The sequence below is a fragment of the Tupaia chinensis genome, unplaced genomic scaffold, assembly GCF_000334495.1.
Source record: "Tupaia chinensis unplaced genomic scaffold, TupChi_1.0 Scaffold000320_2, whole genome shotgun sequence".
Classification (NCBI taxonomy): Eukaryota; Metazoa; Chordata; class Mammalia; order Scandentia; family Tupaiidae; genus Tupaia; species Tupaia belangeri.
The window spans coordinates 1,767,188-1,794,663 of record NW_006159814.1 but is presented as its reverse complement, the minus strand read 5'-3'; the positions used below and the strand labels follow the sequence as shown (position 1 = coordinate 1,794,663).

General features: G+C 39.8%; 1 protein-coding gene across 6 annotated transcripts in view; it reads right to left on the bottom strand.

Annotated features, from left to right (window-relative positions):
* ESCO1 (establishment of sister chromatid cohesion N-acetyltransferase 1) overlaps window positions 1–27,476 on the bottom strand; it is a 78,221-nt gene that overhangs the window by 31,183 nt on the left and 19,562 nt on the right. For all 6 annotated transcript variants that reach the window (XR_001370595.2, XM_027773096.1, XM_006151602.3 and 3 more), the window contains exons 5-8: window positions 18,640–18,754; window positions 16,335–16,395; window positions 14,588–14,702; window positions 9,849–9,980 (exon numbers count right to left, since the gene is read on the bottom strand). Coding sequence is in view for 5 of the 6 variants with exons in the window: in XM_027773096.1 (XP_027628897.1) it covers window positions 9,849–9,980; window positions 14,588–14,702; window positions 16,335–16,395; window positions 18,640–18,754 (423 nt within the window). In the remaining variant the exon portion in view is untranslated. The remainder of the gene's footprint in view (window positions 1–9,848; window positions 9,981–14,587; window positions 14,703–16,334; window positions 16,396–18,639; window positions 18,755–27,476) is intronic.

Genomic DNA, 27,476 nt, shown 5'->3' with positions numbered 1-27,476 from the left:
ATAAGGGGGGGGGGTACCAAATCACCCCCAGTATGGGAATCTAACAGCAGTCAGCCAAGTGGGAGTCTAACACCTTAACCACCACACCACCTGCTGGACCCTAAATAAACAATTCTTAAACACACATACACACATGCACACACACACACAAACTGATGCCTAGAGCACACATTACAAGTAAGCTACAAGTAAGTACTACAAGTACTTACTTGTACTCCATTCTCCTCTTAGGATCCTGGGCACATACACACACATGCCCAGTGTGAGTTGTAAGCCACTGGGTCCAGGACCTAACCATGGTCAACTACATGGAAGTCCAACAACATAACCATTTTACCATCTGCTGATCCCAGGTCAAGTCTCCTTAAAATACTGTTAAGTATAATAAGACTGCATGTACCGTGATTTTCAAGTTGCTCTGGAATATCTCAGTTCTAGTACTACTTTTTTCGAAAGCAGAAGATAGTTACAGCTGTAATTTGTATGAGAAACACAAATCTAAACTCTAACTTAGAGTATTCATACTCCATTAGTATCCCCACACCAATTATAGCCAATATACATTTGTGTGCTTTGTAACATTTAAGCTAATGGAATAATAACCATAGGGAAAACACTGGTCTTTGCCTAGCCCATGACATTCTCTCCACTTTTTCCTTTATTTATTTTTCCATTTTCTTTAGGGTAATAACATGTATATTCCCAATAATGAAGTATGATTGGTCTAAGTCAGGTTTATACTGGCATTTTGAGCTGACATTCTACCTTTTCTTTTTTTAATTTCATTTAACTTTTATTTATTATTATTATTATTTTTAATATTTCCAGAGAGAGACACAGAGAGAGAGAAAGGGAAAGCGAGAAAGCAAGGCTCCAGGTCCAGGACTCAAACCACAGTCGGTCATGTGGGAGTCCAGCGCCCTTAATCACCATGCCACCTGCTGGTCCTCTATCTTCTTTGAGAACGTCCTGTCACTAAATAGCAACGATATTCTCTACACATTTCCAATGTACCCTAACACAAGTAAACATGCCAGCACTCAATATTGACAACCCCTGGCATCAATCAATCATCATTATTTTCTCTCTTTTTGCCAGACTTTTGCTTTCCTAGCTTTCTTGTCAACTATAGGTGGCTAATAAGCCTGGTTTTGGTGAGTGAGAGAAGGGGAATTTTTTTTTCTTTTTTTTTTTTTGGAGAGGTTTTTGCTATAGGGTGCGTGCACTCGCCAGACAGACAGAGAGAGACACAGAGACAGAAAGTGAGAAATCACCCCCCAGGGGGGATGGCCACACCACAATCCCTTCTCCTCTATTCTCCTCTCGGGATCTTCGGCACGCACGCACGCACACGTTCCCGGCATAAGTTTAAGCCACCGGGCCCAGGACTCGAACCGCGGTTGACTATGTGGGAGTCCAGTGACATAGCAATTACGCTAACTGCTGGTCCCAATGACGAAGGGAATTTTTTAAGGGGGCCTCTAGAAAAAAATGTTGTCCTTCACTGATAAAAGTAAAAAACCACTATAGAAGGATCCTTCCTGAAAAAATACTCACCCAGCCAACGTTTGGACTACGAACGTGGTATCTGGATTACTGAAGTCTACTTTTAGGCATGATATTATAATCATGAAACGGGAAAGTCAACACATGGGCTGGCCATAGCCTAGTGGTTAAGGGAGCGAGATCCCACATGGTCAGTCACAGTTCAAGTCCCAGTCCTGGAGGCTTGAGAAACACACCAGGCACGTAGGCATGTGTGTATATGTGCCCAAAATCCTAAGGATGAAGAAATGGATGAGAAGGGATTGTTACATAACTACATCCCAATGGGGAGAGCGTTCTCTCTTGTTCTATGTGTCTCTCTGGCAAGCACAAACATCCTCTGGCAACTAAAAAAAGGAAAAAGCAAGGAAAAGCCAACATATAAATAAGAGCACTGACTGAGAAATGGCCAGGGTTCATGATGATACTCCTAGATGGAATAACCTGAAAGCTACATACCCTCCAGATTTCTTGTTAAGAAAATAAGTATGCTGAGACCAGCAGATGGTGTAATGGTTACATCGCTGAACTCCTATGTGGTCAATCACAGTGTGAGTCCCGGATCAGGAGGCTTAAAACTCATGCCAGGTGTGTGTGGATGTGTGCCCAAAATCCCGACAGAATTAAAGAGAAGGGACTGTGGCATGGCCACCCCCCTGGGGGGGGGGGGCTGATTTCTTGTTTTCTGTCTCTCTGTCTTTCTCTGTCTCTCTGCTGAGCATATGTGCCCTATAGCAAAAAAAAAAACTCTATAGGGAAACAAAAAAAAAAATATATGCTTATGATTTAAGCAACAATTAGTTAGGTGTTCTGATGCCCCACTTGAATCAACTAAAAAGTTGATCAGTGTTAGGTATGAACTGACCCAGTTCTTCCATGTGTCAGTTAAGTGAACATCTACAGTAATTAGAACAGCTAAATCTATTACTATAGGAATGATATTTCTCATAAGCTATAACTGGGTCAGACCTAATAAAAAGTCTAATGAGAGGATCCAAGAAATTCTTTTCTGGAGGCCAACAGGAGGCATGGGAAGAGTGGTTGAGGCAGTTGAGGTGGTTGAGGCAGCTGAGGTGCTGGACTCCCACATGGCCGACTGGTTTGAATTGCAGACCTGGTGGCTTACTTTCTCACTTTCTCTCTCTCTCTCTCTGGTGTGTGCACATACCCATAGCAAAATTTTTTAAAGAATTATTTTATTTAACTTTATTTATTATTTATTTATTTAGAAGGACAGAGCAAGAGAGAGAAGGAAAGTGAGAAAGGAAGCTGCCAGATCCAGGACTCAAACCGTAGTTGGCCATGTGGGGGAGTCCTGCACTCCTAACTACCATGCCACCTGCTGACTCCTCCATAGCAAATTTAAAAAAAAAAAAAACGTTGGGACCATGCAGTTAACACAAGCTGAGTATGAAAGAACTGCCCCTCACGCCTAAGAGCAAGGATTCGGCTGAGGAGAACTGTTTGCAAGGTCAACAGTTTTTCAAGTTTTAATCCTCCATTGTGTCGCTGTACTGGCCTGCACTCAATTTCTCTGTCATGGGCCTTATTGCCATACCCCGGTACCCCATAAAGGCACCCCCTGCCTTACTATAACTTTTATAATAATTTTGAAAGAATGCAGATCCACTAAGGTGGCGGCTGTGTAAGGCGGCTGTGAATGGGAATTACTCCCATTAGATTCACCCCATCCTCCTGGAAAATGTCAATAAAGAATGCTACATTCATTTTTCCTACTGGGGATTACATAGATAAGCAGTAAAAAAGTTTAAAGCTACTAATTGGTGAAACAATCTCAGTAGCCGGGAGGGGCTCAGGGACTCATCCACAAGGTGCTGTTACCCCAAAAATCATAAGCCACCTTCACTCTCAGGGCAAGGGAAAACTGCCGTTCCCCAAGCCACAGCCATTGTATAGAGCAACACATAAAGGGTCCCAAGTACACAGTAACCTTTAGGTCAGTCATTAAGCTGTTCACAAGACCACATTCCTTTCCCATGAAGACATTAGACTCACCTTCTTAGCTGTGGATTACCCCAGAGATAACATAGGTATTCCACTTTAGTATATACTAACCTTGTCTTTACTAAACCAGATAGGATTTATTTCTAGGCCCTTGTAATTGTTGCCAGCCTAGCCTGAGGCTGAAGTTCTCAAAAGCTAGTTTTATTGATTGATTTTTAAAATTTGCTATAGGACATGCACACTCTCCAGAGAGAAGGAAAATGGGAAAGCAAGCTGCCAGGTCCGGACTTGAATCTTAACTGGCCATGTGGATGTCCAGCACCCTAACCACTCCGCCACCTGCTGTCCCCCTGATTAAATTTTGATAAGATCACTGTGGGGGGTCAGCAGGCGGCAGGAAGGTTGGGGCACTGGACTCCCACATGGCTGACTGCTGTTTTCAAGTTCCGGCTTGAAACATGCTGGGTGGGTTTATGTGTGTGCATCAAATCCTAGGAGTAGAAGAGAAGGAGAAGGAATTGTGTCGTGCTCATCCCCCAGAGAGTGATTTCTCACTATCTCTCTCTATCTGGCAAACGCACACACCCTATGGCAAAAAAAAAAAAAAAAAAAAAAAGCCAAGGTGGACTGCATGGAAAACGGATTGCAGAGAAACATAAAATGGAAACCGAGAGTCCAGTTAGGAAAGCAATGCTCAGGTGATCCAGGATAGAAATAACAGGGCTTGGTTTACAGTGGTAGCAATAGAAATGACAAAACTAGAAGGCTTTGGAATCTATTTTGGAGGTAAGACTTACTAACAGGTGGAGTATAGAGTATAGGGAAAAAAAAAAGTTTTTAGCTAAAGGGAATGAATAGACAGTAGTACCATTTCTAAAATAGGGGGAAAAGTAGAGGAAGAACAAGTTGGAGAAAAAAAGTTTTTGAGAGATTTTTGCTATAGGGCATGTGTCTTCACCAGAGAGACAGAAAGAAGGGGAGGGAGAAAGTGAGAAATCCCCCCCAGGAGGGATGGCCACACCGCAATCCCTTCTCCATTCTCCTCTTGGGATCTTGGGCATGCACACACATGCACCCAGCATGAGATTTAAGCTGCCAAGTTCAGGACTTGAATCCACAGTTGACTACGTGGGAGTCCAGCAACATAACCGCTATGCCATCTGCTGGTCCCAGGCTGAAGAATTTTTATTTGCTACTAGATAAATTACAGGATCTCTCCTAACTCCCACCAGTAAGTTTGTGAACTATTTTGATTTTTTTAAAAAGAAGTATTTATTTATTTAATCACATTTGTTGTTATTGTTGTTGCTGTTATTATTATTATTATTTAATTTCATCAGAGAAAGAGAGAAAACAAGCCACTGGGTCCAGGACTCAAACCACAATTGGCTATGTGGGAGTCCACCGCACCAACCACATGCCACTTGCCAGCCCCAATGAACTATTTTTAAAAATATAAAAATTCACTGCATTAACATTCCTACCAAAGGGGTTTTTCTGCCACTGTGAGACCCTCCATATCCTCAAGCAAACTACTTTCTGACTCAGATCTGTAAGTACTGCTCCCATCCTATATTTATGTACTACGATGCTCTAAGTCATTAAGATCATTTTAAAAATTTAAATATCAGGGTCAGGGAGCAGAGAAACAGAAACTTAAAGCTTTAGATATAAGTTTGGTCATCTTTTTTTTTCTTTTTTTTGAGAGATTATTGCTATAGGGCATGTGTGCTCACCAGAGAGACAGAAAGCGAGAAATTACCCCCAAAGGCGAATGGCCACGGTACAATCGCTTCTCCTCTACTCTCTTCCTGGGATTCTGGGCATGCACGCACATGTGCCTGGCATGAACTTCAAGCCACTGGGTCCAGGACTCAAAACACAGTTGGCCATATGTGAGTCCAGTGCCTTAACCATTACGCTACATGCTGGCCCCAAGTTTGGTAATCTTTACTCCAATTCCTACTTGTTTCTAAGTTCTATTTCTCAATTCCCAATGCAAGATATTATAGCTTTTGCTTTACAGCTGAGGATAACTTCTCTGATCTAGCTTTGTGTCCCTCCTACAATGTACCTGCTACCAATACCCCAGTGATGCCAAGAGTACAGTTCTAAGGGCCAAGGTTACTTTGGTTCAGATTCCCTTCCCATTCCCAAGATTTTATTTGTACCTTACTATTTATACTTCTCTTTTTGCTAACATTCAGTTTCCTCATTGTCCTGATCTTCCTCAAAAGAAAGACAGAAAAAGTATAAAGTAAATTCATATATACTTAGATTTCACATAAACTAAAAGTTAACCAAGAGTTACCAATCATGGTTTCTCTGAAGAGAAACGTGGTAACACAAACATCCTACATCTACACTGTCTAATATGGTAGCCCGTAGCAATACGTGGCTATTGAGCAATGGCTACAGTGAATGAAGATATAATGAGATATAAAGAAAGAGAAGAAGACAGACATAGGTATTTTTGGTAGGATCTTACTTTATCTTGATCCTCCTCTGCCCTAGATCCCAATTACCGAGGATTATACGTGTGCGTTAACCACACACGTGGTTAGTGTGTTTAGGTTGACATGGGAAGTGAACAGAAGCCCTCCATGAGGCTTCCAGCCATCTAAGAGGTGGTGTTACCTGTGAGCCACTGTAACTAGGCTGAGGAACAGCATTTCTAAATTCACGTGGCTTAGGAGCTACTGTATTCACTTCCCAGAATGCCGTCAATGAGACAGAGAGGTTTAAAATGAAAAAATGGAGAAAGAATTTACCTATTCTTCCCTACCCCAAACCAAAGAGAAAAGGAAAAGATAAAGCTAATGTTTTAGTCAACCAAAAATAGGCTCTGCGTGCATCAATTTCTACTATGACAATGTAATTTTTAACCTTTTGAAAATAAAACTTGAGCCATATCTAATTGTCACAAGATTATTAACCTGTCTAGGCAAAATTTTTCCTCTAAGGAAAAGATACTTATTTTCTAAGAAATGTTTTATTAAAATTTAAAAAGTAAAATTCTATGTTTCTTGTTTATTCTTTTAAAAAATAGTTTTAAATAGGATGAAACTATTTTCAGTTCCTAAACATTGTCCATTTAACTGGAACTAAAGCAATGTACAAAATGATCTCTTTTTTGTGAACTTCTCACCAAGAAACAAACAGATTGAATAGCCATTAGATAAAACTGGATGTTTTGTCAAGAATTTACAAGTCGGGACCAGCAGTTAGTGTACTAGCTATGTCACTGAACTCCCACATGGTCGACCGCGGTTTGAGTCCCAGACCTGGTGGCTTAAATCCACGCCGGGCACGTGTGCGTGCGTGCATGCCCAAGATCCTGAGAGGAGAATGGAGGAGAAGGGACTGCGGTGTGGCCGTCCCCTTGGGGGTTGATTTCTTGCTTTCTATCTCTCTGTCTCTCTGGCGAGCGCAAGCGCCCTGTAGCAAAACCTCTCAAAAAAAAAAAAAAAAAAAGAATTTACAAGTGTTTAATATCCTTGCAAGGACATTACAATACAAAAATGCCTAAGAAATAGATTTTTTTAATGGGAGAGGGGAAAGAGATAGGTTTTTTTGGTTGTTTCTTTTTGCTATAGGATGTGTGTGCTCACCAGAAAGAGACAGAGAGACAGAAAGTAAGAACTCACCCCTGAGGGGATGGCCATGCCTCAATCCCCTCTCTACTCTTCTTCTGGGATTCTGGGCATGCACACACTTGAACCACGGCCACGGGGAAGTCCAGCACTTTAACCACTGCACCACCCATAGGCCCCAAGATCATTTTGTTTGTTCATTTTAAGACTTTTTTTGCTATGGAGTTCATGTGCTTGTTGGAGAGACAGTGAGACAGAAAGTGAGAAATCACCCCCCATGGCCACACCACAATCCCTTCTCCACCTTGTCCCCTCAGATTCTGGGCACACTCACATTTGCCCGGCATGAGTTTTAAGCAGCCAGTTTTAAGAATCCACATGCTCTAGCCTCCCAGTTAGCTATGATTATAAGGGTATACCACCATGTCCAGCCTGCTTTAGGTTGACCTGCGAACTGAAATGGGCCACCCATATGCCTCAGTCTTTTTATTTTTTAAAGAATTATTTAATTTTATTTATTATTATTATTATTTTTATTTGCTATGGGGCATGTGCGCTCATCAGAGAGAGAGGAAGAGAGAAAGCAAGCTACCTGGTCTGGGACTTGAACCACGGTTGACCACCTGGGAGTCTAACCATCACACCACCTGCTAGCCCCAGTGCCTCAGTCTTATGCAATGGCATTCCACCACCTGGACCTACCCAATGAGTGTTCACAGGCAGTAACATACTGATCAGCAGTACTGGAAGTCACATGGTTGAGCACAGGTTGAGATCCTGAGCTGACCTTAAACATATCAGGCATGCATATACCCAAGATCCTGACTAGCTAGAAGGCTGAGGAAAGAGAATCGTGGAGAGAAGACACCCTGACTAGGGCGATTTTGCCCCTCACTTTCTTTTGCTCTCTCTCATGAAAATAAAATAGACTTTAAGGGAAAAAAAGGCACAACCCAAAATCTAGAGTTGTGATCAAGAACACCTTTAACATAAGTATGTTTATATTCTCTTTTTACACACTGTAAAAGAAGGCTCCAGTGTTTTGGAGGAGTTTCTACCTTAGGCTCTATGTATACATACCTACATTTGAAAACAGCAAAAGATAAGAATATTGACCTTGATGTTAGCAAATGGCCAACTACTAAACTCAATTCCTTCTCTTGAGCTTAGTTCAAAACTTAATAAAATAACCCATAGTTCTGTCCCATCAAGAGGATAGGAGGTGTCAGCTAAGGCAGGAATAAATTTTCCCTAGTTGCTACATTGCTTTGCAAGAGAACCAGGATTTATTTAGAAGTGATGTCTCCACCTTGTTTTAAAAATCAACTTTCCTTGATTGTTTGGAGGAGTAGAGCACATATCTCCTGATTAGTTTCTTTACTGCTCCACTCAGAAATTAAGCATCTTCCTTATGGTAGAGAATTAAAATAAAATTTAAAAGATTAAATCCACTCTTTTTATAATTTTAGAAAACTAAGTAATCAGAATTAAATAATGTAAACTGAGTAGAAAAAACCTGAATTAACTTCTATCAGGTTAATTTATGTAAAATAAAGTGAAATATTTTTGCCTCAGAAACACTCTACAATTTAACTAGTTTTTAAATAGTTCTATTTTTCTTTTCTAAATGCAAGGACATTAATATAGTCAACTTGGAAAAGTATAAATTTCAAATAATAAATCATCTTTGTATAGACTATCTATGTCCTTTGTGTGTGTGGAAAATGCAGATAAAATAAGGAATTTAAAGGATGATCACAATAGTGAATCCAAAAAAAGAAAGTTTTAACTATCCTGGGTAGAAGTAACTGGATAAATGAAACAATGAATATAGCAAACCCTTCAACCAAAAATGTATATAAGTATATGAATTTAACCAAGGCCAATAAAGATTTTTAAATAACCAAATATCTGGTGCCTGTACAAAGGCCTGTATGAAATGAATCGGTGATCTCAGTTCAGATATCCTGGAGGTCTTATTAAAGCGAGTGTACCGTACTGAAGGTAACATGTATATAATAAAAAAGATTCCATTTCAGATATGGAAAAACAGCAATTACATTCAATTACTATTTTCACAAGATATCTGAAATGGTTCAAAATTGCTAACAATTTTGCTACTCCCAGAAACACACATTAATATCCAATATCCCTAAAAACACTTACATTAAAAAAACATATTTTATACTAAAATACATTTACTTTGTGGGATTTTCTTTTTCTTAAGTACACTACAAATTCTATTGTCTTAACCCTCTAGAATTTATCTTTTTTAATTTTATAAAGAAAAACTCTCACAGTGAAAAAGAAAAGGCAAAGAAAATTCCCAAACCACCTCTCTGGTATAGTATATATCACTATCAATCCCCAAATACAAAGTTGTACCAAGCTATCTGAATATTAAACAGATTCATCAATAGTAAATAATTACTAAAAATCAAAGGAAATGTAAAAAAAAAAAAAAAGGATGGTAGAACAGAATTAATTCTTAGAAGAGGGACAAGAACCATTTTAGAAAAATAGAATTTAAATTAAAAATCCCACAACATAAATAGGTAGAATAAATTAGCTGGTTTTTAAGTCTAGCTTTTTTAAAAAATAAGCCAATATTGCATACTACATATGCTCTGTATTGTTTCCTGAAAACAGACATTTTTGAATGATTTGAACTTGGCAATTCATTTAATTAAAATCCTAACCTGAATATCTACTATTTGCATTCTGGAATTCACAAGTTCTACTTACCACATATTTTACAGCACTTATAAACTGGTTGTGGAAAAGCAGATGCTGTGTTTCATCTTCTGGATTTGAAGCTGTGTAAAGCATTCCACAAACATTACAGGAAACTGCTCCAAATCTTTTCTGTCCTGCATCCTATTTATAAAAAACAAACAAGTTTTTCCTCCCAAATGAATTATTCTAGAACATCAGCCTTTAAGATTATAACGTGAACACAATGTGAGTACTTGTTTATAATGAAATCAATTATATTCAACCTTCATTACAAAAGTTAAAATAGGGGCCAGCAGGTGGCATAGATACAACAGATGACTGGATCCCATGTTGCTGACTACGCAACTCAAATAAGAGGATAACAGAGCAGAGAAGGGACTGTGATGCGGCCACATCCCCAAGACTGATTTCTCCCTTTCCTTCCCTATATTTCTCTGGCAAGCACATGCGCCCTATAGCAAATTATTAAAAAAGAAAAATAAATTAAGATGTTAACCTTTGAAATCTGTGTGTTGTAGTGGCTAAGCACTGCCTATCAGGAGCAGGATACCAGATGGCCAACCACAGTTTGAACCCCAGCCCCATGGCTTGAAAAGCACCCTGGTCACTTATGCATGTCAGCCAGAATCCTGACGGGATGAAGAAATACAGTAAAAAGAAATTTAATGTGTACATGCCCCTTTGAGGGCTGCTTTGTCTTTCCTCTCTCTCTCTCTCTTACTCTCTCCCCCTTTCCCCATCCCTCCTCTGGTTGAGTGCATATGTCCACTAACAATGTAACATATTTACATATTTAGCCAATATATACATCCATATATGTATATACTTTGTATAGAACTAAAGGGAAATTCATTTTAAAGGAGTCAAACTAATGACAAATGTTATATGAAATTCATTTCAAGCATTAAAAACAAGTAACTAGGGGACCAGCAGTTAGCGTAATGGCTATGTCACTGGACTCCCACGGAGTTGACCGCGGTTCGCATCCCGAACCCGGTGACTTAAAACTCACACCGGGCATGTGTGCGTGCATGCCCGAGATTCCAAGAGGAGAATGGAGGAGAAGGGATTGCGGCGTGGCCATCCCCCCCTGGGGGGTGATTTCTTGCTTATCTGTCTCTCTGGCGAGCACATGCACCCTGTAGCAAAAACCTCTCAAAAAAAAAAAAAAAATCTAAAAAAATAAGTAACTGGGACCAGAAGGTAGGATGGCGCTTAGGGCACTGGACTTCCACATGGCCAACTATGAAGTCTCAGACCTGGCAGCTTGCTTTCTCACTCTCCCTTTCTCTCTCTCTGTGATTCTCTCTGATTGAATTAAATACATAATTCTTTTTAAAATCTGGCTGACCCCTCTAGTTACCTCACATTAATGAAATCATGGTTAACTGTCTTTGAGTGTATGGTTTATTTCCTTAGCATAATATCCTCAGGTTTATCCATGTTGTAACATGTGCCAGAATCTCCTTTCTTATTAAGGCTGAAAATCATTCTACTGTGTATGTATCACTTTTTGTTTACCCACTTATCCATCAATAAATGCTTGGCTTGCTTCCACCTCTTAGCTATCAAAGATGAACATGAACGTGTAAGTACCTCTTTGAACAGGTAGTTTTCAGAGTAATGAGAAAGTAAGCCTCAATTGAAAAATGGGAAATAATAGTATTATCTGTCTTATAATCTTCTTAAAAGGCTTAGTTAATATGAGCAGAGTACATGTAATAATACATTCAAAAAGTATTAGCTGGTGGGACCAGCTATTAGCATAATGGCTATGTCGTTGGACTCCCACGTGGCGACCGCAGTTTGCGTCCCAGACCCAGTGGCTTAAAATTCATGCCGGGCGCGTGTGCATGCGTGCCCAAGATCCGGAGAGGAGAATGAAGGAGAAGGGATTGCGGTGTGGCCATCCCCCCTCGGGGGTGATTTCTCGCTTTCTATCTCTCTGTCTCTCTCTTTCTGGCGAGCGCACGTGCCCTATAGCAAAAACTTCTCCAAAAAAAGAAAAAAAAAAGTATTAGCTGGTATCATGATTATTTTTTTTTTCTTTGAGAGGTTTTTCACTATAGGGCGTGTGCGCTCACCAGACAGACAGAGAGAGACATAGAGACAGAAAGCGAGAAATCACCCCCCAGGGGGGATGGTCACGCCGCAATCCCTTCTCCTCCATTCTCCTCTCGGGATCTTGGGCACTCACGCACACACACCCGGCGTGAGTTTTAAGCCACCAGGTCCAGGACGTGAACCGCAGTCGACTACGTGGGAGTCCAGCGACATAGCCATTACGCTAACTGCTGGTTCCCTAGCTGGTATCATGATTATTAACATCACCATCAATGATCAACTCTTGACCAGAACATCCAAAAGAAATGTGATCTACAAGTGTAATTTAAAATTTTCTATTCACTGCAAACAGGTGAAATCAATTTTAACATTTAACAAAGTATATCCCAAATATTCAATTTCAAAATATATTCAATGTAAGAAAAACTACTAGAGAGAAATTTTATATTCTTTATTGTACTAGTCTCTGAAATGTAGTATGTTTTTTTCACACAGCATATCTCAAATCTGAAAAATGACATTGCAAGTGTTTAATAACTATACATGGTTCCCATACTGGAGTATGGCTTTAGATTCTATTTGCTAAATCCTGACTAACTGTCACGATGATTTGAAAACAGAAACACTACTACACATGATAAAACAAGCTTTCCTCTCACACATACTTCTGAAAAACATCTAGACAACTCTTGAAAAGTTATTCTGATATTGAAGTTAGAATCCTACATCCATCAGGAGGCCAAGCAGGTGGCATGGTGGTTAAGGCAGCTGGACTCCCACATGGCTGACCGTTAATTCAAGTCCCAGACTTGGCGGCTTTCTTTCTCACTTTCCTTCTCTCTCTCTGGTCTCTCTGGTCAACTAAAAAAATAAAAATAAAAATAAAATAATGACAACGAATAAAATTTTTTTAAAAAATCCATCATTCAGGCTTTAAAAATCCTACTGATGGAACAGCAGATAGCGTAATGGTTACATTGCTAGATTACCACGTAGTCAACTGTGGTTCAAGTCCTGGACCCAGCGGTTTAAAACTCATGCTGGGCATATGTGGGTGTGTGCATGCCCAAAATCCTGAGAGGAGAATGAAGGAGAAGGGACTGTAGCATGGCCATTCCCCCTGAGGGAGGTGATTTCTTGCTTTCTGTCTCTCTCTCTCTGACGAATGCATACACCCTATAGAAAATAATTTCTTTTAAAAAAAAATCCTATTGATTTGAAACTACAGTGACATAGCCATTACGCTAACTGCTGGCCCCTTCCATGGCCTGTTAGTTAAGGCAGCTGAATCCTGGATGGCTGACGGTGCAATTCAAGTCCCAGACCCAGTGGTTTGAAAAACATGCCAGGAGCATGTGCATGCATCCCCAAAATGCCATAAGAAAGCAGAAATGGAAGAGAAAGGACTGCAACATGATCCTTCATCAAGGGAGGTACTCACATTCCTTCTCTATCTCTCCGACAAACACACATACACACTGGCAAAATTTTAAAAATAAATAAAATAAAATTACATTAAAATTAACAGAAATAATTATGATTTACTATAAATAAAAGTGGTGGAACCTGCAGAGGGTGTGGAGGTTAGGCCCTGGATCCCACATGGCCAACTGCGTACTTTCAGTCCCCAGACCTAACGGCCCGAGAATCACACTAGACGTGTGCATACAGGCTCAAAATCCCAAGAGGAGTCTGAAGAAGGGACTGCAGGGGCTGGCAGGTGGCATGATAGTTAAAAGCGCTGGACTTCCACATGGCCAACCAAAGTTCAAGTCTCAGACCTGGCGGCTTGCTTTCTCACTTTCCCTCTCTCCCTCTGGTCAAATTATAAAAAATAATAAAATAAATAATGATAATAAATGGAGTTAAAAAAATAAAATTAAATAAGGGATTGTAGTATGCCCATGCCCCCTGGGGGGTGATTTTTCACTTTCTCTCTCTATCTGGCTAGTGCATACACCTTATAGCAAAACTAAAAATAAACAAAAAAAAACTAGAAGTATGAAAACTGAATTATTATTTGTTATAGGATAAATTTACTATTTAGTGGGGAGGAAGACTTGCAATAATACCTGGAATATCTTTCAAAATAAAGACTTATGATGGGGGTCAATAGGTGGTGTGGTCATTCAGGTGCTGGACTCCCACTGGACTCCCACATGCCTATGGTTCAAGTCCCAGACCTGGTGACTTCAAAATCACAACAGACACATGTGCATGCATACCTAAAATCTCAGGAAAAGAATGGAGAAGGTACTACAGGGTGGCTATATCCCTGGGGGTGATTTCTCACTTTGCCTCTGTCTCTCTCTCTCTCTGGTAAGCACACACGCCCTATGGTAAAAACCTAAATAAAAACAATTTATGATGACATAAGAGCCTTTCGGGGGAGGGGGGAGAAGGGATGAATGTACTCTTTTTTTCTTTAAAAAGAATTATTTAATTTGTATTTTTTTAAAAGTTATTTTATTAAATTTTGTTATTATTACTGTTTAATTTGACCAGAGAGAGGGAGGGAAAGTGAGAAAGCAAGCTGACAGGTCCAGGACTTGAACCAATGTTGGCCACCTGTGAGTCTAGCACCTTAACCACTACGCCACCTGCTGATTCCTGTTCTTTAACATCTTATACGAATAAGATGCTTATAACAACATTTTGCCAAAATGGTCAAGTTATGTACTTACTATAATCAACTGTTTTTCATCAGCTTTTTCTGCTTCTTTTAGTTTCAAGTCCTTTGGAATAGTTATCTCCAAATGGGAATTACACTTAGGCCAAGAATGATTTGGTGGTGCCTCCCTTAAAAAAATAAACAAACAAGTGAGTACTACAGGTCCATATCACTTCAAATCACTGGAGGAAAAAAATAATTTTCTATGCAACACTGACAGATTTCAAGTTCAAGGGAAAAAGAAAACTACTAATTTCTAATAAGCGACAACAACAACAAAAAAACTGCAGCACCTACTAGTCACAACATGTTTTAAGTTGTAATTTTAGCCATTTGAGCCAAAGTTTTTCCTAAATATTTTTTGTTGGTAACTCAAAAGGCAAAAAAAGTCAGATTTATGACATATTAAAAAGAAAACAAAAACTTCTAAGCTACCTCCTAAAATACTCTTAACATGTGGATAAAAAACATTATTTCAATGAATGCAGGTAAAGAAACATTCTCAAAGAATAACCACCACTGGGACTAGCAGATGGCTTAATGGTTATGTTGCTAGACTCCATGGTAGTTGACAGCAGTTTGAGTCCTGGACCTGGTGGCTTAAACCTCATGCCAGGCGCATGTGCGTGCATGCCCAAAATCCCAAAAGGAGAATGGAGGAGAAGGGATTGCAGCCTGGCCACCCCCCTGGAGAGGGTGATTTCTGGCTTTCTGTCTGTCTCTGTCTCTCTGGCAAGTGCGCATGCCCTATAGCAAAACTCTCTAAAAAAAAATAAATAACCACCTCTTCAGAGAGAAATTTTGCAATGTGGGGATTAGTGGGGACGGATATATAGTATGTGTTTATTTCCAAGACCTTTATTTTATTTTATTTTGGGTAGAAATGAACTAGAAACAACCAAAATGTCAACCAAAATATCTATAAAGTGGAGAACGGTTAAATACACTATGCAAAAATCACATAATGAAATCTAATACAGAATTTTAAAAGACTGAGGTAAGAAGGTAGAAAAGATGCTCATGGGGCCAGCAGGTGGTGAGGTGGTTAAGGCTCTTGACATTCCCACACGGCCGACCATGGTTCGAGTCCTGGACCTGGTGGCTTGCTTTCTCACTTTCCTTCTCTCTGTGTCTGTCTTTCTCTGGTCAAATTAAGATAAATGAATGAATAAATAAAATTAAATAAATAAGTATAAAAAAGAAAAGAGAGAAAAGATGCTCAAAAATGAAAGCTATTAAATAGTCTACATAGGCATAAAAAAAAGTATAATGTTGGGGTCAGCAGGTAGTGTGGTGGTTAGGGGTGCTGGACTCCCACATGGCTGATGGTGGTTTGAGTCCTGGACCTAGTAGCTTACTTTCTCACTCCTCCCTCACCACCCCTCTCACTTTGTTCCTCTCTGGTCAAATTTTTTAAAAAATAAATAAAGTAATTATTAAAAAAAAAAATGTAATGAGGCCTAGCTAATTAATACTAGAGATAAACCACATGGCAGACCCAGGTTCACATCCTGGAGCATCCTACACAGGCGAGATACAATAGCACATGCATGTACAGCCTAACTTACTGGGAAGGTAGGGCAGAGGACTACAATACTGAAACTCCAAAATACCTTTCTCTCGCGCGTTTGGGGAGGAAAAAGCTTAATGACGAATTCTTGAGTAAAGGGTTACTGGCAAAATTTTGGTGGCAAAATACTTCGAAACTCCAAAGTTTTAAGTATAAATCTTTAAGTTCTCAAATTTAACTTGTACCTTACCTGTTATCACTGTTCTTAGATGTTTGGTTATTGAGCATACTATGCTGTTTGGGAGCTGAACCTGTAATTTAATCAAAGAGTCAGGTAATGTGTTATGCTTTGAACTAGAGCTTTCCATATAAAGGTCAAAATCTTTATACATAAAAATAAAATACTTCAACATCCTACATGCTTTACTTTTAATGAAGACTATATAATAAATTAGAACTTCAAAAAAGGAATTATTCTTGAAAGAAATTACTATTTAGAAAAGAGGCAGAAAAGCTGTCCTGTACTTGGATTACAGAGCTGCAAATAGATCTAATGGTAGCTTAAGTCTATCTCGTTTCACTATTACTAGCACACTGCGCAACAAAGGAAACTGTATCCATGCCTACATATTTATATAATCCCTCTGATATTTCATCTGATAGAGGTGACCAAATCCCCCCATTCAACAGTTAAAATAATATACTATTAAAAAAGTGTGAACATAAAACGCTTTCGTATAAGTGGAAAATTTTCAACATTTATGAAATCCTTAAATATAAGAGATGGGGCCGGCAGCTGGCATGATGGTTAAGGGCACTGGATTCCCAGATGGCCAACTACGATTTGAGTTCCAAAAAACTGAGTAAATGAAGGTTATAGATAAGAATCAGGGGTGATGGGGCCAGCAGTCGTTGGACTCCCACAAGGCCCACTGCAGTTTGAGCCTGAACCTGGTGACTTGAAAATCACGCCAGAGGGGGCAGCACATGGCGTGGTGGTTAAGGGCGCTGGACTCCCACATGGTCGACCACGGTTCAAGTCTTGGACCTGGTGGCTTGCTTTCTCACTTTCCCTCTCTCTCTCGCTCTCTCATTCTGTCCCTTTGTGGTCAAATTAAAATAAATAAAGTTGAATAAAATAATTCTTTAAAAAAAAAAAAAGAGAAAGAAAAAAGAAAATCACACCAGGCATGTGTGCGTGTTGCCCAAGATCTCAGGAGAATGGACATGGGATTATAGTAGGGTTATCCACCTGGAGATGTCTCACCTTCTCTCTCACTGTCTCTGTCTCTGCCTCTCTATCCAGCAAGTACACACACCCTATGATAAAAATCTCTTAATAAAATAAGGGACCAGCGAATGGCATAATGGTTACAGCATCAGACTCTCACATGGCCAACTGCAGTTCGAGTCCCAAAGCTGATGCCTTAAAACTTGCACTGGGCACATGTGCATGCATGCCCAAAATCTCAAGAGGAGAATGAAGGAGAAGGGACTGCAATGTGGCCATTCCCCCTGCGGGGTGATTTCTGACCTTCTTCTCTCTCTCTAAGAAGTGCATGAGCCCTATAGCAAAAATCTCTTTTGAAAAAAAGGAGGGGAATGGCAGGTGGCATGTGATTAAGGGCATTGAACTACCACATGACCGACTGTGGTTCGAGTCCTGGACTGGGCTTGCTTTCTCACTTTCCCTCTCTCTCTGTCCCTCTCTGATCAAATTAAAATAAATAAATAAATAAATAAAGTTAAATGAATTATTCTTATAAAAAATAATAATAAAAGAACCAGGTGATAAAGCACAAATAGTAATGTGTTTAAAAAATAAGGTGCTGGGGCCAGAGGTGGTGTGGTGGTTTAGGTGTCAGACTCCTCCTACATGGTCAACTGCGGTTCAAGTCCCAAACCTGGCCCCTTGTTTTCTCACTTTTTACTTTTTCTTTCTCTTTCTTTTTTTCTCTCTCTCTGGTGAGCACATGAGCCCTATAGCAAATTAAAAATAATAAATTAAATTAAATAAATACTTCTTTAAAAAAATAAATAAGATGCTACCATTAACTGTCACTAAGGAATATTTTTACAGAGAGAAAGTCAAAAACAAAGTAAAAGATTTAAAAAAGAAACATTTGATAAGTCAAAAGGCAGGACCTGGGTACTTCAAACTAATGAAGAGAAGCGATTTTACTGAAGGAATGAGTGATGATAATGATGATCACACCTTGAAAATCACAGCGGAGACCAGCAGATGGTGTGGTAGGTTAAGGCGCTGGACTCCCATATGGCCAACCATGGTTAAAGCCCCGGATCAGGCATTTTGTTTTCTTACTTTCTGTGTGTGTCTCTCTCTGGTCAAATTTTAAAATAATAATAAATAAAATTAAATAAATAATTCAACACAAAATTTAAAAAGAAAAACCACAATAGTGAAGAAAGATTTGACAGCCCTATTTGATATGAGTAAGTTTTCTGTGATTCTGACCAAAGTGTTGACTGAATATTATAAAATCCAAAAACCATTTCAAAAACAGTAAATCCAAACAGTATTTCAAAAGTATTACCTGGAGATTCATTCTCTCCTCTATCAATTTTTGCTTGACTAAGCGAAGTTGAAACAGTTGTAGTATTTTCTACTGGACTGTTTTCCAGCTTGGATTCCAAACACATGCTGAAATTCTGAACACATATAATTCAAAATTTTTATATTGTCCTTTGAGTCTTAACCAAATACACTGTCAATAAATTATAGCATACAAAGAAAATTTAATACTCTTTATTTGTTGAGTAATTCACATATACATGCCTTTAAAGCCTCCCCACAATTTTGCCATAAGCTACCCCTTCAGCATCAGCTCTCTCTATTCCCCTTAATGTTAAATTTTTTTTTTAAATGTTAAATTTAAACATACTTCTCCAACAGACAAATTCCATGGTTGTCTGGTTCTATATTTTTACTCAGAGTTTTACTACTCTAGATTGTACTGCCACATGATCAGTAAACACCTGAAATATGGTATGAATTGAGATGTGTTGTACACATCAAAGATATACCACTCTTTGAAACCTTAAGTATATATACACATACACACGAACACACACACACATGTAAAATGTGGGGCTGCAGGTAGCATGGTAGTTGAGGTACTGAACTCCCACATGGCTGACCAAGGTTTGAGTCCCAGACCTGAGAGCTTGCTTTCATATTTTACTTCTCTTTCTCTCTTTGTTGAGGACACATGCCCTAAAACAAATTAAAAATAATAATAGTAATAAATAAATAATTTTTTAAAAAGTAAAATGGAAAAAAATCACACAGGAATATGTGCATGTGTACCCCAAACCCTAAGAGGTGACCGGAGAGAGGATTGCATCATGTCCATCCCCCTTGGGGAGTAATTTTTTTATTCCCCGCCCCCTCTGGCAAGCACACATGCTCTATAGCAAAACTTTAAAAAGGGTTCGCGTCCCAGACCCAGTGGCTTAAAACTCACACCGGGCGCGTGTGCGTGCGTGCCCAAGATCCCGAGAGGAGAATGGAGGAGAAGGAATTGCGGTGTGACCATCCCCCCCTGGGGGGTGATTTCTCGCTTTCTGTCTCTATGTCTCTCACTCTGTCTTTCTGTCAAGCGCACGCGCCCTATAGCAAAAACCTCTCCCCCCCCAAAAAAAAAGAATTATTTTTATTTAATTTTATTTATTCACTCATTTTATTTTTTAATTTGACCAGAGAGAGACACATGGGGCGGGGAGAGTGAGAAAGCTAGCTGCCAGGTCCGGGACTTGAACTGTAGTCAGCCATGTGGGAGTGTCCAGCGCCTTAACCACCACGCCACCTGCTGGTTTCCCAATAATTTTTTAACTAGTATGTTAAAATGATAGATTTAGGGGCCAGCAGCAGGTGTGGTGGTTAAGGTGCTGCACTCCCATGCAGCAGACCATGGTTCGAGTCCCAGACCTAGAGGCTTGCTTTACTTTCACTTTCTCTTTCCGGTCAAATTAAAAAATAGTAACAAATCGAGAAACAGCAGTTAACGTAATGGCTATGTCGCTGGACTCCCACGTAGTCAACCACAGTTCACGTGCCGGACCCGGTGGCTTAAAACTCACGCCGGGCGCGTGTGCGTGCGTGCCCAAGATCCTGAGAGGAGAATGGAGGAGAAGGGATTGCGGCGTGACCATCCCCCCTGGGGGGTGATTTCTCACTTTCTGTCTCTATGTCTCTCTCTGTCTGTCTGGCGAGCGAACGCGCCCTAAAGCGAAAACCTCTCCAAAAAAAAAAAAAAGGAACAAATAAAATTAAATAAATAAATCTTTTCTTAAAATGATAGATTTATATATTATAGGTTAAATAAAATGTTAAAATTAATTTTACTTGTTTCTTTTTGTTCTATTCATGTAGCTACTAGGTAATTTAAAATTATGTGTGAGGATTACATTGTATTTTTACTAAACAGTGCTGATCTAGAGTACCTTTTCCCCTACATAATTCAACTCATCACTCAAGTATTACCCTATTCTCTGTCTACTTTGTCTATACTTTTCATGCCCTTAACACTTCCTATTTTGAGTCAGTTGTTTGATTAATCTATATTCTTAACTGAAACACTATGTTTATATATCTTTTAATACCCAATTTAAGAGCCCTTAATTCAAAGTCTTATCTAAGCAAATACTCAGAACTAATGAAAGAAAATACTGTAAACTCCATCAATACTGGCTATCTTGGGAAAATGAAAATGGAAAAAAAACTTGGGTATGTGTGTATCTGTACTATGACTGCTATGATAAATATTATTTTAACATTTTAACACTTTTGTCACTGAAAAATGAAGCAGAAAAATTAAGAATAACATGTTACTAATTACTCTTCATTAATAGAAAGTAAATTATTGGTCTAAAAAATAAATTATAATTGATCTTCAAAACATAAGGTCTTGGGCGCTAGACTCTCATATGGCCAAGCACAGTTTGAGTCCCAGACTTGGCAGCTTGCTTTCTCACTTTCTCTCTCTCTCTGGTCAAATTGAAAAATAATGATGATAAATAAATAAATAAATAAAATTTAAAAACTTGTAAGATCTTAGGGCAGCAAATGGTGCAGTGGTTATATCACTGGACTCCCACATGGCGAACTGTAGTTCAAGTCCTGGACTCAGTGGCTTGAAATTCATGCCAGGCACACGTGCATGCGTGCCCAAGATCCCGGAAGTAGAATGGAGGAGAAGGGATTGTGGCATGACCATCCCCCCTAGGGAATGATTTCTCACTTTCCCTCTTTGTCTCTTTCTCTCTCAAGCAAACACATGGACCCTAAGGCAAAGCCTCTTAAAAGAAAAAAAAAGTACAAGGTCTAAATAATTTAAATCTAGCCCAAAGGATACAGAGGAATTTCTCTCAGATGCTTAGCCTTATAACCATCATTATTTGTCAGTATTGCTGAGAATGATGCAATATAACCAAAAAAGCAAAATTACACATGACCACAGAAAAAGTTTTCAATGACGTAAAGGCTTTGTGTTTTAGAAACTTGTTTTATTTTTTGGATTCTATCTTTCCAAGTAAATCTAGCTGAACTATTAAGTCAGCCAATGTCAGCTTAAATCCTGGATTCATGATTTAACATTACTCATGTAAGTTGCTTAAGTATTTAAGTCTTACTGTCCTCACCTGTAGTTTGTGAAAAGAATTTATAGTTCAGATTATGGTTGCATTACATGAAACTTTCCTTTGCCCAATAATGCCATAGTGTTCATTAAACAAAAGCTATTATGGGGATAGCCAGTGACCTAATGGCTAAGGCAACTGGACTCCACATGGCCGACTGTCCAGCTGAGTCCTAGACTTGGCAGCTTCACAAACACACAAGGTGCAGGTGCATGTGTGCCCAAAATCCCAAGAGAAGGGACTGCGGCATGACCATCACCCTGGAGGATGCTAGCTTTCTCTCTCTCTCAAACAAGTATACATACCCTATAGCAAATTAAAAAAAAAAAAAAAAAAGAAATTATGACGATTTTACTAAGCTACCCCACTTCTCGGGATTTATGAAAATAGATATCTCTAAGGGAGTCCTGTAATATAAATTCCTTAATAGCAAGAAACATTTGTAGCCCTAGAAAAGCACCCAGTGGATCAGAAGATGGTGTGGTAGTTAAGGTACTGGATTCTCACATGGACAACCACAGATCGATTTTCAAGACATGCAATTCGAAAATCACTCTGGACATGTGTGCATGTAGGCCCAAAATCCTAAGAGAATGGATAAGAGACTGCAGCATGGACATCCCCCTGGGGGCTGATTTCTCATTTTCTTCTCTCTCCCTCTTTCTCCATCCAGTGAGCGAATGTACCCTATGGCAAAAACCTTAAAAAAAATTTTTTTAAAGGGCCAGCAGGCGTCATGGTGGTTAAGGTGTTAGACTCCCAAATAACTAACCACAGTTCGAATCTCAGACCTGGTTCCTTGCTTTCTCATTGTCTTTCTCTCTGTGTCTCTCTATGAATACACATGCCCTACAGCAAATTAAATCATTCTTTTTCTTTTGGAGAGGTTTTTGCTACAGTGTGCGTGTGCTTGCCAGAAAGACAGAATGAGATAGAGAGACAGAAAGCAAGAAATCATCCCCCAGGTGGACTGGCCACACTGCAACCCCTCCTCCTCCATTCTCCTTGGGATCTTGGGCATGCACACACACGTGCCTAGCGTGAGTTTAAGCCACCGGGTCCGGGACTCGAACCGTGATCGACCACATGGGAGTTCAGCAACATAGCCAACTGCTGGCCCCAAAATTAAATAATTCTAAAAAAAAGGCACAACACCTTGGACATAACAGGCATTGAAATATACCTTGAAACTGATTTGGTCACCACTGTATTTACTGATCACTGTGTGACTCACTGTTACTACTGGTGGGGGGGAAAAACATGTAAACAATCTATAGGTCTTTTTTTTTTTTAATTATTAAATTTTTACTTATTTTTATTATTTTTTAATTTGACGAGAAAGGGACCAGCAGATGGCATGATTGGTTACGTCACTGGAATCCCACATAGTTTACTGCAGCTCGTGTCCTGGACCCAGCAGATTGAAACTCACACCAGACGCACGTGTATGTGCATTCCCAAAATCCTGAGAGGAGAATGGAGAAGAAGGGATTGCAGCATAGCCATCTCCCCTGGGAGGTGATTTCTCACTTTCTGTGTCTCTGTCTGTCTGTCCAGATTTTTGCCCTACAGCAAAAATCTCTCTTAAAAAATAAATAAAAATAAAACAAATAAGTGAAATGAAAATAAAAATAATTAGACTAGTGAGAGAGAAAGTGAGAAAGCAAGATATCTGGAATTTGAACCATGGTTGACATGGGAGTTCAGCACCCCAACCACACCACCTGCCAGTTCCCTCTAAAAGTCTCTTAACAAAGGAAAAGATAGATCTGTGGTATATTCTTTTTCTTTAGTTTTGCTACCGGGCACTATGTTTGCCAGAGAGAGAGAGAGATAGCAAGTGACAGATACGGGAGAGAGGAAAGTGAGAACATCTTGCTCAGGGAAGATAACCATATTACAATTCCTTCTCCTCTATCCTCCTCTCAGGCTTTTGCACACACGTACATGCACCTGGCATGATTTTCAAGCCACTGGGATTGAACCATGGTTGGTCATGTGGAATCCAGTACCTTAACCACCACACCACTGGCTGGCCCTCGATATATTTATTCTTTTACAGCTATTATATTCATCTTGGGGTGCCAGCTGGTGGCATAGTGGTTAAGACGGCTGGATCCCACATCTTTCTCTGCCTCTCTGGCAAATACATGTGCCCTCTGGCAAAAAAAAAAAAAAAAAAAAAGAATTAAAATTATTTTTAAAACCCTATATAATGGCCCAGCCACAGTGGTTCAGGAAGCAGGACATCACCATGCAATACTGGGAGGGAGGGGGGAAAAGAAGGGTAAAGCTCCAAGATCCTGAACACAATGGTACAGGATCCTCTGTGATCCTAGCTAGCTAGAAGGTTAGGGAGAAGGATCACAGCATGGCGAGAGCCTGTCAAAGGTTCCTATCTCCCTCCCTCCCACCTCCTCTCTTCTCTTTCATGAGAAAAATACACTTAATTTTGACTGTATCAAATATAATGCCAATTTTGAAAACCAAGTTGCAAAAATATATAACAACATATAACATTGCAGCACATGTGAAAACATAAAGCACAAGCAATGCTAAGTATGCTTTATGGATTTGCGAGCATACACACATGAATCATAAAAATAAAAACAAAAGCTCTGCACTAACTACAAGAGCATATTTAACTCGAGAGAGAGAAGTGAATGAAATAAAGGGTGAGGCACAGTCTGCAACTACATCTGAAATGGAAATGTATTTTAATTATTTTTTTAAAGAATTCTTCATTTTAGGGGCTGACAAATGGCGTGGTGGTTGAAGGTGCTGGATTCTCCATGACCAACTGCGGTATGAGTCCCTGACCTGGCAGCTTGCTTTCTTGCTTTCCCTTTCTCTCTGTCTGGTCAAAAAATAACAAATGGAATTTAAAAAATAATTCTTAAGAAAAAGATTTCTTCATTTTATTTTACTTATTATTATTTTTTAATTTGACCAGAAAGAAACAGAGAGAGAAAAAAGGCAAATGACAAAGCAAGCTACCAGCTCCAGGACCCAAACCACAGTCAGTCATGTGGGAGTCCAGTGCCTTAACCATCATGCCACCTGCCAGCCCTTATTTTAATTATTTTAGAGTGTCTGAAGTAAATCAACAAATGTCAATTTTTTTTTTACAAATCTGATATATGAGGGAAATGTTAATCTCTATAGTATGCTAAATGTCTGATACATTCAAGAATATGGAAACATAAAACTTTTAATACAGCAACAAGTTTCACAGGACTATTTCTTAAAATGTTCTCCAAAACAGAGCATCTTTAAAAACAAAACAAAAACACACAGAGCACCTTTCAGTAAAAGCAACATTATACAAGGTCAAAATAATGTGGTCTACATAAATACCTCTATTCTAGTACACTTTAGCACAAAGGAATGAATTAGATTTTTTTTTCCATTTTTTTTTCTTTTTTCTTTTTTTTTTGCTATAGGATGCGTACACTCGCCAGAAAGACAGAGACAGAGAGATAGAAAGTGAGAAATCCCCCCCCCGGGGGGGGGGGATGGCCATGCCGCAATCCCTTCTCCTCCATTCTCCTCTCGGGATCTTGGGCACGCATAAACATGTGCCTGGCGTGAGTCTAAGCCACCGGGTCCGGGACTCAAATTGCGGTTGACTTCATGAGAACCCAGCGACATAGTCATTACACCAACTACTGATCCCGGAATGAATTAGATTTATCCTTCAATATATTCTCCATAAACTGTATGGAACAAGGAGTTAGAAGATAAACTCTCCAGCTACACACACATGGAAACACAATCCTAAATAAAAAGCCAACCTATCTCTGCAAGAGGCCACAACTTATTACTCATACTACTACTCTCTATTTAATTCTAATTACTATTTGGTAAAATCTCTTAATAATCATCTTTTAATTGATGTTTTCATTCCCATTTATATAGAAAATAAAAGTAGCACATGGTTTCTGTTCCCTTTAAGTTCACTCTGATTTTCAGCCTGAAATAGTAATAGACACTGATCTATTTTCATGGCTTTTGGCATAAAGCCCAGACTCATAACTCTCTCAGATGTGTTCCTAGACCAAATGTCTCTAGAGAGAATTTTTTTTTTTTGAGAGGTTTTTGCTATAGGGCGCATGCACTCGCCAGACAGACAGAGACAGAGACAGAAAGTAAGAAATCACCCCCCAGGGGGGATGGCCACGCTGCAATCCCTTCTCCTCCATTCTCCTCTCGGGATCTTGGGCACGCATGCACATGTGCCCGGCGTGAGTTTTAAGCCACCGGGTCTGGGACTTGAACCGCAGTTGACTACGTGGGAGTCCAGCAACATAGCCATTACACTAAATGCTGGTCCCTCTAGAAAGAATTTTAAGTCACTCTCAAAATTTGACTTTTTTCTACGAGAGATGACTGTTTTGCTCATATTTTATAATGTTCAAGTATGTTGCAGAAATAATGCTGGGCTAAAAATTCAAGAACCTGGGGGCCAGCAGGTGGTGTGGTAGTTAAGGGTACTGGACTCCCACAGGGTCAACCATGGTTCGAGTCCTGGACCTGATGGCTTGTTTTCTTACTTACTCTCTCTCGCTCGCTCACTCACTCTGTCCCTCTCTGGTCAAATTAAAATGAATAAATAAAGTTAAATTAAATAATTCTTAAAAACAAAACTTCTGATCTCCTTTAAAAAAAATTCAAGGGAACCAGCAGTTTGCGTAATGGCTATGTCGCTGGACTCCCACATAGTCGACCGCGGTTTGCGTCCCGGACCTGGTGGCTTAAAACCCACGCTGGGCGCGTGCCCAAGATCCAGAGAGGAGAATGGAGGAGAAGGGATTGCGGCGTGACCATCCCCCCTGGGGGGTGATTTCTCGCTTTCTGTCTCTATGTCTCTCTCTGTCTGTCTGGTGAGCGCATGCGCCCTATAGCGAAAATCTCTCCAAAAAAAAAAAAAATTTAAGAACCTAAATTCTAATCCTATTTGTCCCCGGGACAAATCACCCCTGGGAGGGATGGCCATGCAGCAAATATTCCCCTCTCGGGATTTTCAGCACATACACACACATGCCCAGCATTGAGTTTTTTAAGCTGCCAGGTCCTGGACTTGAACTGTGGTCAACTATGTGGCAGTCCAACAACATTAGCATTACACCATCTGATGGTCTCAAGATGTTTAATTTCAATTATATCAGGTGGTGTGGTGGTTTAAGGTGCTGGATCTTACATGGTCAACTCCACGGTCTGAGTCCCAGACCTGCTGCTTTAAAAAACATGCTGGGTGCATGTACGTGAGTATCCAAACTCCCAAGATGAGAATGGAGGAAAAGAGACTGCAATCTGGACATCCCTCTTGAAGGATGATTTCTCACCTTTTCTCTCTCTCTCTCTCTTGTGAATGCACATACCCTGTGGCAAAAAATTAAAAAATTATCTGGGATCAGTAGATGGCAAAATGGTTACATTGCGGGACTCCCACGTGGCTAACTGTAGTTCAAGACCTGGATGGGGGACCAGCAGTTAGCGTAATGGCTATGTCACTGGACTCCCATGTAGTCGACCGCCATTTGAGTCTCGGACCCAGCGGCTTAAACTCACGCTGGGCGCATGTGCATGCGTGCCCAAGATCCCGAGAAAGGAGAATGGAGGAGAAGGAATTGCGGCATGGCCATGCCCCCGGGGAGTGATTTCTAGCTTTCTCTCTCTCTCTCTCTCTCTCTCTCTCTCTCTCTCTCTCTCTCTCTCTCTCTCTGTCTCTGTG